This window comes from Macrobrachium nipponense, chromosome 28 (assembly GCF_015104395.2).
Source record: "Macrobrachium nipponense isolate FS-2020 chromosome 28, ASM1510439v2, whole genome shotgun sequence".
NCBI classification, from domain to species: Eukaryota; Metazoa; Arthropoda; class Malacostraca; order Decapoda; family Palaemonidae; genus Macrobrachium; species Macrobrachium nipponense.
This window is the reverse complement of record NC_087217.1, coordinates 31,169,120-31,185,773: the sequence shown is the minus strand read 5'-3', so window position 1 is coordinate 31,185,773 and position 16,654 is coordinate 31,169,120. Positions and strand designations below refer to the sequence as shown.

General features: G+C 42.3%; 1 protein-coding gene across 1 annotated transcript in view; it reads right to left on the bottom strand.

Annotated features, from left to right (window-relative positions):
* The window catches only part of LOC135201643 (actin-related protein 3-like), a 127,538-nt gene that overhangs the window by 66,643 nt on the left and 44,241 nt on the right, over window positions 1–16,654 (bottom strand). The window contains exon 5 of the mRNA XM_064230740.1: window positions 7,027–7,171. Within this exon, the coding sequence (XP_064086810.1) occupies window positions 7,027–7,171 (145 nt within the window). The remainder of the gene's footprint in view (window positions 1–7,026; window positions 7,172–16,654) is intronic.

The window sequence follows — 16,654 nt, the reverse complement described above, 5'->3', positions numbered from 1 at the left end:
GGAGACCATCCAATCTCCTGGACGGAGAGCAGAGAGAACCGAGTTGGATGCTCCATGGAGAACTTTGTCTTCTCCACGAAGCGATTCAATGCACTCACGTCCAGGACAGGCCTCCACTCCCCCGAGGCTTTCGGCACCAAAAAATAGGCGATTGTAAAAACCTCGGGAGTGCGGATCCCGTACTACCTCGATGGCCTCCTTCTCCAACATTTGCTGCACCAGTCCAAGAAGGATCTCTCTCTTTACAGGGTCCTTGTATCTCGCCGACAGCTCCCTCGGAGTCGTCGTCAATGGAGGTCTGTTCTTGAAGGGATGAGGTATCCTTTCCTCAGCACTTGCAGGGACCAAGAATCTGCTTTCATTGAAGCCCATGCTTCCGAGAATCCCAGAAGTCTGGGCCCCTACTGGTGATTGGAGACTGGAATCTCATTTTGCGTTCTTCTTTGGAACTCTAATGGAAGATCTTTCCTCTTTTCTCTCCTCCTCTCTTCCTTGGGGCTCGGCTAAAAGCTCTACCTCGAAAGGGCTGTTGGGCAGGTGTTGGCTCCCTCTTCGAGACAGAAGCAGCTGGCCTAGGCTTCTTAGCAGAATGTACCAGCAAATCCTGTGTTGCCTTCTCAGTAAGCGTATGGGAAATGTCCTTTACCAACTGAGAAGGAAACAGCTGTTTAGACAGAGGGGCGTATAAAAGAGAAGCCCTCTGTACTGGAGAGACTGCTTTGGTAAGAAAAGAACCAAAGACAGCCCTCTTCTTTAATACTCCTGTCCCGAACAAGGATGCCACTTCAGCCGATCCGTCCTGCACTGCCTTGTCCATGCATGCCAAAACACTATGCAAGACTTCTGGTTCCAAAAACTGAGGGTCTTGAGTCTTGTTGGCCAAAGCCCCAAGGGACCAATCTAGGAAGTTAAAAACTTCCAAGACATGGAATATTCCCTTGAGGAGATGGTCCATCATTTCAGACATTGTCCAGCTTGTTTTGGCTGCTTGAAGTGCATGCCTCCTTGCCGAATCCACCAGGTCGAGAAGTCCGCTTCAGCAGATGAGGGAAGAGAAAGTCCCATAGATTCCCCTGTGCTATACCAAATCCCTCTCTTCCCTGATAGCCTGGAAGGGGGGACAGGTAAACACAGTCTTCCCCGCCTCCTCCTTGGTTTTAACCAATTCCCGACCGACTGCAAAGCCCTCTTCATTGAAATTGGTCGGTTGCATCTTCAAGAAAGAGGAGGACTTCGCAGCCTTCGTACTCGAAAATAAAGACCGAGGAGAAGGAGGGGCAGCAGGACTCAGAGACTCTCCAAATTCTTTTAACAAGAGGGCTGCTAGTATCTTATAATCAGAAAGACCTGCCCCCTTGTTTTCTCAGAGTCCGAAACATCCTCTAATTCTGGTTGAGTTTTATTCGGAGAAGAGTGTGCGACCGGGGGATCTCCTCTCTCGGGAATGCACAGGGCTTGCAGCAACACCCGGTCTGCAACCTGACAAGGGGCTACGGTCGCTTGTGCGACATCTTGAGTCCCTGCCAGGAGAAGGCCGGTGTTGTTCTTTTACCCTAAGGCCCTCCTGACAAGGACGGCGGCCGCTTGTGCGACAACTTTCGTCCTACCAGGAGAAGTCCTTAAATGTCGTCCCTTTTTTCTCATGATCCATTCCTTCCCGACAGGGGCTACGATCACCTGTGCGACACCTAGAGGCCCTGTCAGGGGAAAATTGATCTTGAGAAAAATCCCAAAGAGGAGCCTCGCTTCAAACTCCGATAACTCATCCAAATTGTATTCTGGGTTGTACAAATCCTTGCGCCTGCTTTCAGGCGCTCTAGACGCTTTACGTCTTGTTTCAGCCGCTTCAGGATTTGCAGGCGCCTTGCGCCTCCATTCGGACGCTTCAGGCTCTTCAGGCGCTTTGCGCCTCGTTTCAGGCGCCTCAGGCTCTTTAGGCGCTTTGCGTCTTCTTTCAGGCGCCTCAGGCTCCCTAGGCTCTTTGCTTTTCCTTTGAGGCGTTCTAGGCTCTCCAGGCGCTCTATGTTTCATATCAGGCGCTCTAGGCTCTCCAGGAGTTAAATATTTCCTTTTAGCCACTTCAGGCTTTTCAGGCGCGTTGCGCCTCATTCCTTTTACTTGAAGAGCTTTACGCCTCATTTCAGGCGCTCCAGACTCTTTTCGCCTCGCCAAAAGAGTTCCAGGATCTTCAGTTACTTTGCGCCTCCCTTCAGGCGCTTCAGGCGCCTCAGGCGCTTCAGGCTCTTTGCGCTTCCTTTCAGGAGTTCGTCCGATTTCGGGAGTTCCAATTTTACTCCTCGATACGGACATCTCATGTGCTTTCTTCCTAGTAGGAAGTTCCCTATACACATCTTGTCGCCTTGACGGCGTTTTGCGCTTGACAGTAGCCTGACGTCTGGCTGGCGCCAGGCTTCTGGCAGGCGCCTCGTCCGAGCTCTCAGATAGTTCTAAAGGACGGGATCTTTTGATAGGGAGAAATCTATCCTTCCTTCTAGGCTGATCAGATTTAAGAACTCCTACTAGGGAAGATATCTGTTTCTGCATATCCTCTAACATCTTCGTAGCTACGTCTCTCTTTCCAACCTCCGATGCAGGAGAAGAAGCTTCTGAATATACATTCTTCTTCCTCTTTTCCGGAGGATATTCTTCCGGGAAATTCTTCAGGGCTTGAGTCGAATGAAGGAGACTTCCAAGTTCTCTTCGAAGGTCTCGACAATCTATCTGAACTCCATCCTTTTTTAGATGAGGAATCAGACGAAGAAAACACTGTTTCAGGACGTCTTTCCAACGACTATCCTTGGCAGCCCGGGACGTAACTACAGGATCTGCCGAGGGGACGCCTGACCGGTGGGGATTCTCTGAAACCTCCCTGCGGCTTTCGACATTTCTTCTCCACTGGTCTTGGGAGCTTGAAAGAGGTCTAGGCCTGGGAGCGAGACAGAGCCGATCAGACGCACCCTCCACTTCACTGGGAACACTTTCACTGCACTTACCTTCCAGTTCTTTAATTTTTTGTTCCATATGTTTAAGCGAAGCTTTCAGACTCGCAATTTCCGATGTTGAGCTTGCCGAGTCCGATAATCGTAAGGTAAAGCTGTATGGGAGGAAACAATATGGGTTTTCCAATAGGCAATAGTCCGCTAACTGGCTCGTTAGAGACCGACCTACTTACACTCTTGGAAGAGGCTTTTTCTAGCCCTATCTCTCTCCAACTTTCTTAGGTAGGAATTAAGCAACTTCCATTCTCCTCATTCAAATTCTTGCACTCATCACATGTATTCAATTGAGAGCATACATTCCCTCTACAATTTTTACAAGTGGTGTGAGGATCCACCGAAGCTTTCGGCAGTCTCACAAAACAATTCTCATTCACACACACTCTGAACGAAATCGACACGTCAGACATTATGAGAAATTCCAAATCCAAATCCAAAAAAACAGTCCACAATAGCGTATGCCAAACCAAAGATCCAATACGTCACCAATAGCAGTCCAAAAGATCAACGGCGTAATGAAATTCGAAATTCAAGTCAGGAGGAACTAGCAACGATGTTACTAGTACCGCGACAGAGAAAAATCTGGCTTAAAACGGTAATAGTTCTATTCCTGCCACCCAGCGGCAGGCGGCGGGATCACCTGACCTACCTGTAGTGTGTGCCGCGAAATTTGAATTTCTGTCGGGGACGACGGAGTCTATAGCTAAGTATATATCTGACAGGGAAGTTGAATGTATGAAAAATGGTTTTGCTGCAGTAACAATGTTTATTCCCCATTTTTCATCTTATCGTATACTATGAGGTTTAATACAAATGTTTCTACACTGTTTTATTATTCACACTCTTTATATAAATAAACTAAATGCGGCATATTTATATGTTTTTCGAGGTATACAGTGTTCGCTGTATTCGTGGGGGATGGGTACCTGACTCCCAGCAAATAGCTAGAATCTGCAAAAAGTTGAAACCCCTACAAAAATGCTTAAAAAGGCCTATTTTGTTAGTTAAAACTCTAGAAAATCCAACTTAAAATGTTTATACCTGGTTTTTTTAATAGTATTATCACAAAAAAGTGCATTTCATGATGAAATTGATAAATAATAATAATAATTTCTGGATATATCTCATAGAAAAAGACTGTGAATAGGCAAATTTGGGGGTGTATGTTCCAGAGAGAAATCCATGAATACAGGGGATTGACTGTATACAGGCAGTCCCCAGGTTACAACGGGGGTTCCGTTCTTGAGACTCGTAAGCCGAAAATCGTCGTAAGCCGGAACGACGCTTGGAAATATGTCTTAAACTAATAAAGTTATAAAAACCTTACTTGTAATCCTTTGGTTACACTACATGTTGTTTCCTGTAGTTTTATGTACAACCTGGAGTTATTTTCATAAAAGAATGCTGGTTCTTGAAGGTAAAAACTATTGTAATCCTCTGGTGACACTACATTCTTGAAGTTTTATGTACAACCTGGAGTGATTTTGCCAAATCTTGAGGGCTACAAGAACAGCTGATTACTATTTACGTATCATATAGACTAATTAAAGTAAACGTATCTTTAAATAGGCTTATATATTAGTATCAACAAAACATTTCCTGCCATGAGTCAGAGGCCGTTTAATGAAACGAACACTTCTCTGTCCTATCTGTTCAGAAAATAAACGTTACGTCAATCCCCGAGACCATTGTTGCCAAGGCGTCTCTCTGTCTCTCTCTCTCTCTCTGATCAAATTACACTAGAACCTTGACATACGATTGCCCTAATATACGAATGTTTTGAGATACAACAGAAAATTTGCGAAAATATAAGCTTTGATATACAACGAAATATTTGAGATACGATTTTGCGACGAGTGTTAGTTGTATAGGCGACCGATAAATGGCGTTCAGTCTGTTTGTTTGTTGGTGCTGCATGTTAACACGTCGTTGTTTAGTTCGTTGTATTTGTGCCTATATTTCGTGTTATTTTGTCTATTTTATTATTAACCATGGGTCTCAAAGCTAAAGACAAAGCAGGTGATAAGAAAAAACCCAAGAAAATGATTTCGATGGAAGCAAAACATGAAATTATAGCAAAGCATGAACGTGGCGTTCGTATCGTCGATTTGGCGAACGAGTATGGTCGAAATCCTTCTACAATATCCACGATCATCAAGCAGAAGGAAGCTATAAAAACCTTCCAAAGGCATCACCATTATTTCTAAACTACGAACTGATTAAAAAAATAAATAAAAATTAGTTTAGCAATGTTATTTCATTTGTGTTTACTATTACGTAGTTATTAGTGTACATACGTAAATAAAAAGAGAACAAATCGTTCCCTGCCACCCTTCCCTACCTCCTCCCCCTGCTGGCCTCACGTCATCTTTCGTTGTGGTAAGTAAATTCCTTTCTTTTTTTTAATTGATTTTATTAACATTTATTATCATTTATCACATTGCTATGTTATTTTATCATTATGTGTGTTATTACTCGTTTATTTGTGTATAAATTGTGTATATTATATGTAATTTAGCTGTGTTTAGGTGTGGTTTCATAGCGCTAGAACGGATTAATACATATTACATTATTTAATGCGGAAAAAAATCTTGAGATTACAAATTGTTTTGATATACGACGATGGTAACAGAACAAATTAAATTCGTATGTCAAGGTTCCAGTATACTGGATAATGTCTCTCTTTGGATACTTCGATTTTGCCAAATCTTGAGGGCTACAAGAACAGTTGATTACTATTTACGTATCATATAGACTAATTAAAGTAAACGTATCTTTAAATAGGCTTATATTATTTGTATCAACAAAACATTTACTGCATGAGTCAGAGGCCGTTTAACGAAACGAACACTTCTCTGTCCTCAACACTCTCTCTCTCTCTCTCTCTCTCTCTCTCTCTCTCTCTCTCTCTCTCTCTCTCTCTCTCTCTCTCTCTCTGTGTGTGTGTGTGATCAAATTACAGGATAATGTCTCTCTTTGGATACTTGGAATTTGCGTTGTAATCTAACCAGAAACTTCGTTTTGTTATTATTACTGGAAACAAGCAATGACTTTTTCATTATTTGCGCTTTTGGACTGATATATGTAAACTTTGCGCACCGCAAGCTAGTATGTATTCATTCGCTCGGAAACTAGTTCCGCATATGAGGCGTCACTAAATAACATCGAAAAATACGACATAAAAAGCGTTGAAAATCATCATAACCTCAAAATTTTTGTTGTTATCTAACCAGAAACTTATTTTTATTTTAATATACTGTGCTAAACTATAAAGGATTTTTATCATAGTATGCGTTTTTTAAAAGCATCGTTAACTCGGAGCGTCGGAAGCGTCAGCGTCGTAACCTTGGAACAAGCGTCGTAACCCAGGACGGATTTTTCCATTGAATATTTAAGAAAAAGCGTTGTACCCTCGGAACGTCGTAAGCCGGAACCATCGTAACCCGGGGACCGCCTGTATATAGGTACTGCCGGTTAAACCATACAATCGGCTATGAAGGACACCCTGTCCCCCTATTAGCCCTTCTTAACGAGGGTCGACCGTATAAATAAACTAGGTGCCTGAAAATCTGGGAGCACTATGAATAACTGTTTTTTAACTAAGTACACAAGGAAATGATTCATTCACAGGGTATGTCATAATTAGTTGTCAGAGGAGTAATTGACTGATTTATCAAAATTCAGCTATATAGCCATGCACTTGAGCAGCTGTCAGGCGAGTGCCTGACCAATGGAAGTGTTCTGCTTCTGTCGTGGGTGTCTGTACCTGTTACATTGCCAGGATTCATACATGTAAACTCATGGTATTTACGTTAAAAAGGCGAAAGATCCTTTATCATTTCCATGTAATGAATTTACTTGGAAATATCTTAACAAAACAATTTTTAAAATTTTAAAAACTATTCTAAAAATCATTGTAAAAAATAATTATATTTATCAAAATAACTTGTCAAATTCAACAGAAATCAGGGATTAGCAATTCAAAACGTAACCAACCATTTCACAACATAAAAGTACTAAAAAGATTTACCTTTCACTGCTTTTGCAGTTTCCATACTAAGCTGTGGAGGAATGTTTGGCTCACGCTCCCTAAGAAGACTTTGTACGAAGTAAGTAATGTCTCGACCAGCAATAGGAATGTGCTTTATGCAGCTACCAATGACATAGCCATCAGCCTAGGAGTAAAAACACAAATATTATGTACTCCTACATTCAAGCACTTACAGTTGTTATTCATGATACCTGCTATGTTAAAATTCATCAATATAATGTTAATTATTGAAATTCTCAGTGACTTTGAACACTCTCTTCAACATGCCATCTCTATATTAATAGATTAGTTTTGTATATCTTTAAAATGCAAAAAGCTTTAAATAACTGTACCATACCATACAAAACGGACACAATTTATTAAAGTATGATATTAACATATTAACCATTTCAAGCCTGTGGTCACATAGGTTTTTTTTTTAAATATCTTTTCTTATATAAACTGTATCTTCTTGACATTTTGGCACAGCATGTTTTAGACCCTCCAGTAAGTTGGGATAATATGATGAAGTACCAGAATTTATTAATTTAGGCAATTTACTATTGAACTTTTTCAATTTATTCAACATTCATTGTAGATTTCCAAAAAAATTGTCCTTGACTTAGCTAGCTAAAGTTAGGAAAAAAGCCTAGCCCACTCATTTCTCTGTCTCACACTTATGAACAGAAGAGTGTAATACGATATTGCTTTTTACGTTTTACATACACAAAATAGTTAAGACATTAAAGTTTATCTACATTTTGTTGCTTTGAGAGATTATTATAACATGGTTCATTTACATTATATAGTACCTAGATATGGATGAGTGGACCAACAGAAAACTGAAAGGGCAGTAGTTTACTGGTTTTCGATATGTTTATTTTGCCATCTGATATGTGCAAATGTCTGGAGTCACCCATAACCGCAAGTATACATCTATCCAATTGTATCAGCTGTGGCAAACATGCCAAAATATTGTCACTGTGGATGCCACGATGCATTTGCATTATGGCTGTTTGCCGCATGTAATGCAGAGAAGGTAGCCAATGGGCTGAGAATTTCTCTGAAAAGTTGAGTGATAATCTTTTTAAGGGTTCCCTATAACATACATGCACCGGAACATGACTGAATAATTTCAAAATTCTTTTATCAATTTGACAATGACAGCACTTTGTGGAAGGATTTGTTTCACCGCAAAAATAAAATCAGGGTAAGTACCATGGGGAGATGAATGGCCAATTGTTCCTCTGATGGCTGACATCACTACTTTAACTATAGCTTCCCGAGCCATCGGTCCTGGTAACAATAATGCACCATACCATACCATGCTAACAGAGGATAGTCATTACCCTACATCTGCAATATCTTATAATCAAAACTGGCCTACTACCAACCCATTCTCATGGTAATAAATAAAAACATAAAAACATACAAATGTCTATATGAAAGATACTGAATAGGAAATAGTTACTGTCGATAATTCAAAACATACACAGCCATATTGTGGTACTCTTCCATTCATAAATTTGAGATAGGTCCTTGGATACCTACAACGAGTGTTGAGGACACTGAAAAAGTTCAAGAGTGAATTGCCTTAATCAATAAATTCTGTTACTTCATTATACTGACCAAAATTACTGGAGGGTCTAATACATGCAATGCCAAATTATCAAGAAGATACAGCTGATATATAAAGAAATATTAAGAAAAACCTATACAACAACAGGCTTGAAATGGTTAGTAGTTCAAGGAGAATTATTACAACAAAATTATAAGGTGCTCAAAGAACTTTTTTGGGGACCTTGTTTGCTACCTGAATGGTAGCACAAAATAGCAATGGAAGATCTCTGCTGGAATCTAACATGGTACTATTAACCAGATCCCTATTATGCCACTAACAAACCTGGATTTTAAAAAGTCTCATCTCCCAGAATGTTACAAAAACCAAAGGTCATGAAATACATGCAAAATACATATGACACTATTTTTTATCAATTTGTATTTTTCGTAACTAACCTGAGGTCTTAACATTAGGATAAATCCTCTGGCACCAGCTGGAAAACTGGTAAAGTTAACAAAAAATTATGTACGCAAGGAACTATTGGCATGTGCACTTGATCACACGCTATATGGTATCTCCCACAATCCCCTCGGCATCTCTTGACTGCACTAGTTACTCTTCTAGCCCCGTTACTGGACCCCTGTCACACAACAAAACTATCCAGACACATTTGTTTCTGGGGTTTCTTTAAAATTTGCCTAAGGTAAACATGACAGTCATTAAACATGTTGGAGACATGGATTACAACTTCTTTGTTGGGATGATAATTCTCCACAAAATTTTTCAAAACAGCCTCTGCTGGCCTTATTATATTCCCTAACAGTAGCACTTGTTGTAGGCATTTTCTCATTGAGAGGGGCATACAACTTCCTCCAACACTTTGCTAAAAGTTCTTTCTTAAATTCTATAGTGTTTCTTGCCTTTTTTACACAAGGGCTAGCACTTGGAACTTTTTTTGGCCCCATGTTGGCTTATTTAGCAGTTGTACTTGAATAAAAAAAAAGCACAAAAACAACTAACACAAAAGCAGAACGGGGCACGAAATAAGAAGGGATGCTTTGTTTTGGCACTCAATACAGGGCCTGGCCAAACACTTGGCCCCAGATGGAGCGTTTCCAAATGTACAAAAACAGGAGAAACGTACGATAACCGAGACAAAATTTTGTAGAAAGAAGTCTACAAAAACCGAAACATATGAAAAAAAAAGGCATACGAAAACCAAGGTTCAACTCTATGTATATGAATCAAACCTTTGGACTCAACATTAGGACAGAATTACTTTTGGTGAGAGGTAAGTACTACTATTAACCAACTGGGAGTTTGCCACATTCAGTCAATTTCTAAATAAAAGAATTCTATGAATTCTTTTATTTAGAAGCAGCCGATTCTATGTCATGTTTTTCCTAAACGCATAGCCTAAAAGGAAAATACCAAATTTGTAACTAATTTGTATTTTTCATAACTAACAAACCTGAGGTCTTAACATTAGGATTTACTAGCGCCAAGCTGGAAACCGGTAGAATTAAAATTACACTTGTGAGATCCAGGGACTAATGGCATCTATACCAGGTCACGGGGCATGTATACCCAGAATGCCCACGGCTACCTGTGACCCACCAGTTATATTTCTAACCCAGTTTAGACTGCTAGAGGGGTGGTTCGAGGTGGGCCTTTAACTGTTAAGACCTCAGGTTTGTTAGTTATGAAAAATACAAATTAGTTACAAATTTGGTATTTGTTCATATACGAAACAAACCTTCGGTCTTAACATTAGGATAGACTTACTATTGGAGGGAGGTAAGTCTCTACAACTGACTGGGAGTTTGCCACCTTATCCATTTCTGAATATATAGGGAAATTCTAAGAGAATGGACAATGAACCTAGGACCAAAGATATAAGCGGATCCATTGGTTTTCCCCCACTGGGTGTAGATACCATTCTACTGTTTACTTTTGTCCCTTGCAACTGGATCCACCTTGTCCCCTCTTTTCCCTATTATCCAGAGGGGTGTGTTGCTACTGAAAAGTATATCATCACCTAAGATAGCTTCACAGTATGGCTGACCACCTCACCTGCATCTAGTCTGTTCCAGCACATGACGGTACTCTCCTTCATATTGCCCGTAGTTAAAGGAGTAGGAAGAAAGTAGTAAAGAAAAATGGCTGACCACCTCACCTGCATCTAGTCTGTTCCAGCACATGACGGTACTCTCCTTCATATTCCCTGTAGTTAAAGGAGTAGGAAGAAAGTAGTAAAGAAAAAAAAGACCAGTCATCCCATTCATTCTACTTTCATACCTTCATCTTAGACTAGACGCAAACTGACCCGCCAGGGGCACTGGATAAACTATATCACTTGTTGGGCCGCCACCACTGGACCCAAGGAAAAGGTGTCCAAGGATCTATGGGCAACATCTTTCAAATAAAATGAGGTGAAAGTTGTTTGGCGTTTCCACACACCAGCTTTCAGAATTCTATCCACAGACATGTTCTTCTTAAATGCCAGGGAAGCACTCACGCCCCTGATGTCATGAGCTCTAGCTCCCACCTGGCTATCTGACCCTCTGTCTTCTGCCGTATAAGCATCTCTGATCGTCTCCCTTAGCCAAAACGATATTGTATTCCTGGACACTTCCTTCTTGTTCTGTCCTGTACTTACGAACAACCTCTGGCACCCCGGCCTGAGGTGCCTTGTTCTCCTTAAGTACTCCCTTAGTGCCCTGACGGGGCACAGGAGCATCTCAGCTTTGTCGTTGTTTACAAAGTCTGCCAAGGAAGGTATGGTAAAGGAGTCGAATCTGCCGTCTACTATTGTTGGATTTTGGTTCTTGGCCACGAATTCTGGGACAAACTCAAATACCATTAATCTCCAACCTCTCGAGTGCTTTATGAGATATGAGAGGCCATGTAGCTCCCCCACCCTTTTGGTTGAAGCCAGGGCCAATAAGAAGACTGTCTTCAGGGTCAGGCTCCTATCCGTGGACTGCCTTAGTGGTTCGTAGGGGGGTTTTGTCAGACTACTCAGTACCTTGGTCAGATCCCAATCTGGGGCTTTTAGCTCCTTTGGTAGGCATGACTGTTCAAAGCTCCTCATCAGCATGGCCAACTCCCATGAAGACATGTCCACTCCTTTCATTCGTAAGACTGAGGCTAGAGCTGCCCTGTACCCCTTCACTGCAGATACAGACATATGTTTTTCTGTTCTGAGATATATCAGAAAGTCTGCTAACTGCTGAATAGTGGTACCGAGTGGAGACAAGTTCCCTCTACGACACCAATCACAGTATGCTGACCACTTTCCTTGGTATACTGTCGCAGATGATTTTCTGATATTACCTGCCATCTGAGTTGCTGCTTTCTGCGAAAACCCTCGCGCTCGGAGGAGATACTTGACAGTCTCCACCCGTGAACAGGGCATGTAGTACGGTACGGTTCGGTACGATATTACGGTACGGTACGGTTTTTTTGTGGATGTAAGTACGGTTCGATATTACGGTACGATATTTTCCTTCGAGTTCGGTACGGTACGAAAGTACGATTTTTTTTTTCGTACTTAATCGTACCATTTCCGTACCAAATTCAGATAGGTGTCGCAAGCAGCCAAGCCCCCGCCGCCCAACCGCCCAGGGTCACATACCTGGTTGACTTGGGCGGTGAGTCAACCAGGATTAGCAGAGGTCTTCTCACTGGGGTGTTAATTAAAGCATATCCCAGTGGGGTTTGCCCCGTCAGCCGTCACAGCAAGGCTGGGCAGGGACCCCACCTACTTATCGGCTTATCCTCAGGTGAGAAGGTCCATTTTCCCCTTTTACCGCGGCCGATTTGACCTTTGCCGATTTGACATACGTGACAACGCATTTTTAACCCCTCCCTTGCCTTCATCATCATTCATCAGTCAGTACTTGGTCTGCTCACTGCAGCTGCTCAGGTCAGGACACTAACGCCGTGAGGACACTGAGGCCTGCTGACTTCTGCCCGCAAGACTGCCGCTGCACTCTGCTTTTGTGCTAGGGAGGCAGTAATGATTTAAGACTAGGTCTAAAAGAGGATATTGTTGACGCTGTAATGCTATTACGCTGCAACACATAAAACTGTATGAATGCCTAATACTGTATAACTGAACATTTTCCTTTTGTAACCTTAGCAAAATAAAATTGTATTATATCATTAATGTATTACATAACACCAATCTTCTTGAAGTGGCAGTGGTGGTAATGGTAGTAGTAGTAGTAGTAGTAGTAGTAGTAAAAGTGCCATGTTATGTCTATATGAACTGCAATGTAAAAAAAAGTAGGTACGGAAACAGTACGAAATTACGGTACGATAAAATATCGTACTAGTACGGTACGGTATGAATTTTTAGGTACTGTACGAAATTATGGTACGGTAAAAATGCATGGTACGAATTACGAAAAAACAAATCGAAGCGTACCGTACTACATGCCCTGCCCGTGAAGCGATAGGGACTTCACCGACTGGTGGTACCTCTCCACGTGCGGCTGACACAGTAGGTTGCTCCATGGAGGTAACTCTCTTGGCACATCTACTAGGAGTTCCAGTAGGTCTGGAAACCACTCTGCTTTCGGCCATAACGGGGCTACCAGGGTCATCTTGAGGTTCTGAGACCGCATTACCCTGTTCAGAACCTGACGGATTAGACAAAATGGAGGAAATGCGTACACGTCCAGATTGTCCCAGGGGTGTTGTAGCGCATCTTCTGCTACTGCCTCTGCATCTGGGACTACTGAACAATACACTTCCAACTTTTTGTTGTACCTGGTTGCGAATAGGTCTATGATCGGTCCTTCCCACAACATGAGCATCCTGTCCACTACCTGTTGGTGCAGGGACCACTCTGTTCCTAGAATCTGATCCCTGCGGCTCAACAACTTGTCGGCCACTATGTTTCTTTTTCCCGGAATATACCTGGCCTTGATGTCTACCAGGTTCTCTATAGCCCACTGGTGAAGTTGAACTGTCATCACATGTAACTGCCGAGAAACTAGGCCTCCTTGCTTGTTTATATAAGCTACTACTGTGGTGTTGTCTGACATCAATACCACTGAGTGTCCCTTTACTCTCTCCCTGAATTCCTGTAGAGCCAGAAAAGCTGCTTTCAACTCCAGCACGTTTATATGGAGTTCTCTGTCCTTGCAACTCCATTTTGCTGACACCATCAACTCCTCCATATGGGCTCCCCAGCCTTCTAGTGACGCATCCGAGAACAGCAAGAGGTCTGGGGAGGATTGTTGAAGGGGGACACCCACTGTCAGATTGTCGTCGTTCACCCACCACAGCAAGTCTTTCCTCACTTCTGCCGACCAAGGGAATTTGCTCGTACGGGTGATCTACTGTTGGTGACCAAAACTCCTTCATCCTCCATTGTAGGGACCGAAGGTGTAGCCTTCCTTGTGGTACTAGCTTCTCCAGGGAGGTTAGGATTCCCAGCACCACCTGCCACTGTCTTGCTGGCTGTGTCTGTTTTCCCAGAAAGGCATTCACCACTTGTTTGCATTTCTCTATTCTTTGGTCTGTCGGGAATACTTTGGCTTGTGTTGTGTCTATCACCATTCCCAGATATTCCAAACGTTGACTTGGATCCAACTGCGACTTCTCCTGATTTACCACAATACCTAGGCTGTGACAAAGCTGCAGGAGGGCCGCCCTGTCCCTGAGTAATTTCTCCCTGGACTTTGCTATCACCAGCCAATCGTCCAGATATCTTATTAGCCTGATACCCTGAGCATGCGCCCACGCCGACACGAGGGTGAACACTCTTGTAAAAACTTGAGGAGACGTTGTCAATCCGAAGCACAGGACCTTGAATTCGAAAGCTTTCCCTGCAAGACTGAAGCGGAGAAATTTCCTTGAAGACTGATGGACTGGTATCTGAAAGTATGCGTCCTTTAGATCGACTGTCAGCATAAAGTCTCCGATTCTGACTGCTTGTAGAACCGTTTTCGGAGTTTCCATCTTGAAACTGGTTTTCCTTATAAACAGATTCAGCGTTGACAGGTCTATTACTGTCCTCCACTCCCCGTTGGCTTTGGGTACCAGGAAAATCCTGCTGTAGAAGCCTTTTGCCGGACTGCATACTTGTTGCACAGCTCCTTTTTCCATCATCTTCTTCACTTCGTCCTGAAGAATAGTGGCCTTCTGAGATTTGTGGGCATAAGTGACGTGGGGTAATGGTTGATCTGTCAGGGGCGGGGTTACCTCGAACGGGATCAAATACCCGATCCTGAGAACATCCACCACCCACTGCTCTGCCCCTAGTTCCTGCCACACCTTCCAGTGATTTGCCAGGCAACCCCCCACTGGTGTAGCCGAGTGATGGGAGGCGCCCATCCTATCTTCTTGAGCCTCTCCCTCTTCCCCTATTGCCCCTTCCTCTGTTGCTTCTATTGTGAAAGGGCCGATGAGTTAGCCTCTTTGGGGAAGAGGGTCTTGTGACTATTAGGGATGCTATGTCTCACTGTCTTCTTTCGAGACATCTGCTGTTGTCTTCCCTCCAAAGGAGTAGTTTGACTGTTAGACGTTTTCCTAACTGCCTGTTGCACCAACCTATCGTTAGTGTCCATCCTTCTTCTATCTATCGCCTCTTCCAGTATGACCGCTGGCAACAGCAGTTGCGATTCCAAGATATCCCCATTCCTCATTGCTAACAGGGAATCCAAATCCACATTGCGGCTTAGTCTAGCCAACGCTGCATCTCTCCTCATTAGCAGGATATTTGCCCAAACATTGGCACTTACGTTTGTCAGGTACGCAATCGCCTTGGAACCTGACTGTAGTAATCTAATGAACAATGGTTCATCCACTACTTTTCTTGTTGCTTCCGAGGATGCAATCTTCGCCACTGCTGTTGACCAAAGGTCTAACCAAGAAGCAGCCTGAAAGACAAAAGAAGCTGTTGCTTCTAACGTAGCAGCCTCTTGGTACGTCATCGAAGGGAACTCCATTTTAACCTGATCCAAGGTTAATCCAGGCCTTAACCTTACAACATTAGGGTTCATTTGTCTAGACAGCAAAGGGACCTTCGGTGTCGTATAATATTTCCTTTGCTTTATCATTGGAGGGGGAATAAATTTAAATGATCTATTAGATCTTAAGGAATTATCCCTCCCTGCAATCTTTGCGTTTACGTGTTGCAAGACCGATTCCGCATGACTCGAACAAGGCAATTCATACGACACCTTGGTATCCCTCTTTAGTCCAAATGCCATGTCAATTCCAGGCGGAAGCATACTGGCCGGTGTTTCTGTCTTCTCCGAAAGGTTATTGAATTGACGAATCAAATCAAATCACCTCTGCATACGAGGCCAGAAACTCTTGGTTTTCTCCTTCCTCCAGCTCTAGTGTACCATTCTCCGTCACAAGGGATGTTGTCTCGCCTCTATCTTCTGACAGACGGCCCGGAATTCCACGGCCGCCTGCCCCTAACCCCTAACATTGCAGAGTACATATGATCATTCTAAACTATTATTTACTACAAAAATAACTATGATATTTTGTATTGAAAATGAAGGTTACGTTCATTCCAAACATTATTACTACCATGACTAGTACTATTAAAATTTCGAAAGATAATCTTGCTGTGAACACTACCATAATTTGATTTCCATATACATACGTACATTTTGTCAGGTGGCTGCCCTCGCATAGATAAAAGTTGATTTCACTGACATGTAATTACTACACGAATAGCCTTTATATTATGAGGATAGGACAATAATATTTATGGTAAAAAGTGGTTTTACATATTTCATTTACGCTTCGTTGCCAATAGCAAACAACAATATGATAATCTATGACAATTATTGTTTGTATGACTACCATAATAATAATGAAGTTCAAATTAATTTTAGCCTTAATGTTACTACTACCATAATTACACTACTACTATTAAAATGTAGCATACATACTACATTTTCGAATTATGCTTACATTTTGCGGCTGGCCACTCGGAGTATAAGTTGAGTCCAGTGATGTGGAATTATTCCTTGAATAGGCTACTTATCATGAAGATATGCCTATAATATATAAGGTGAGAATAGTTTTATTACC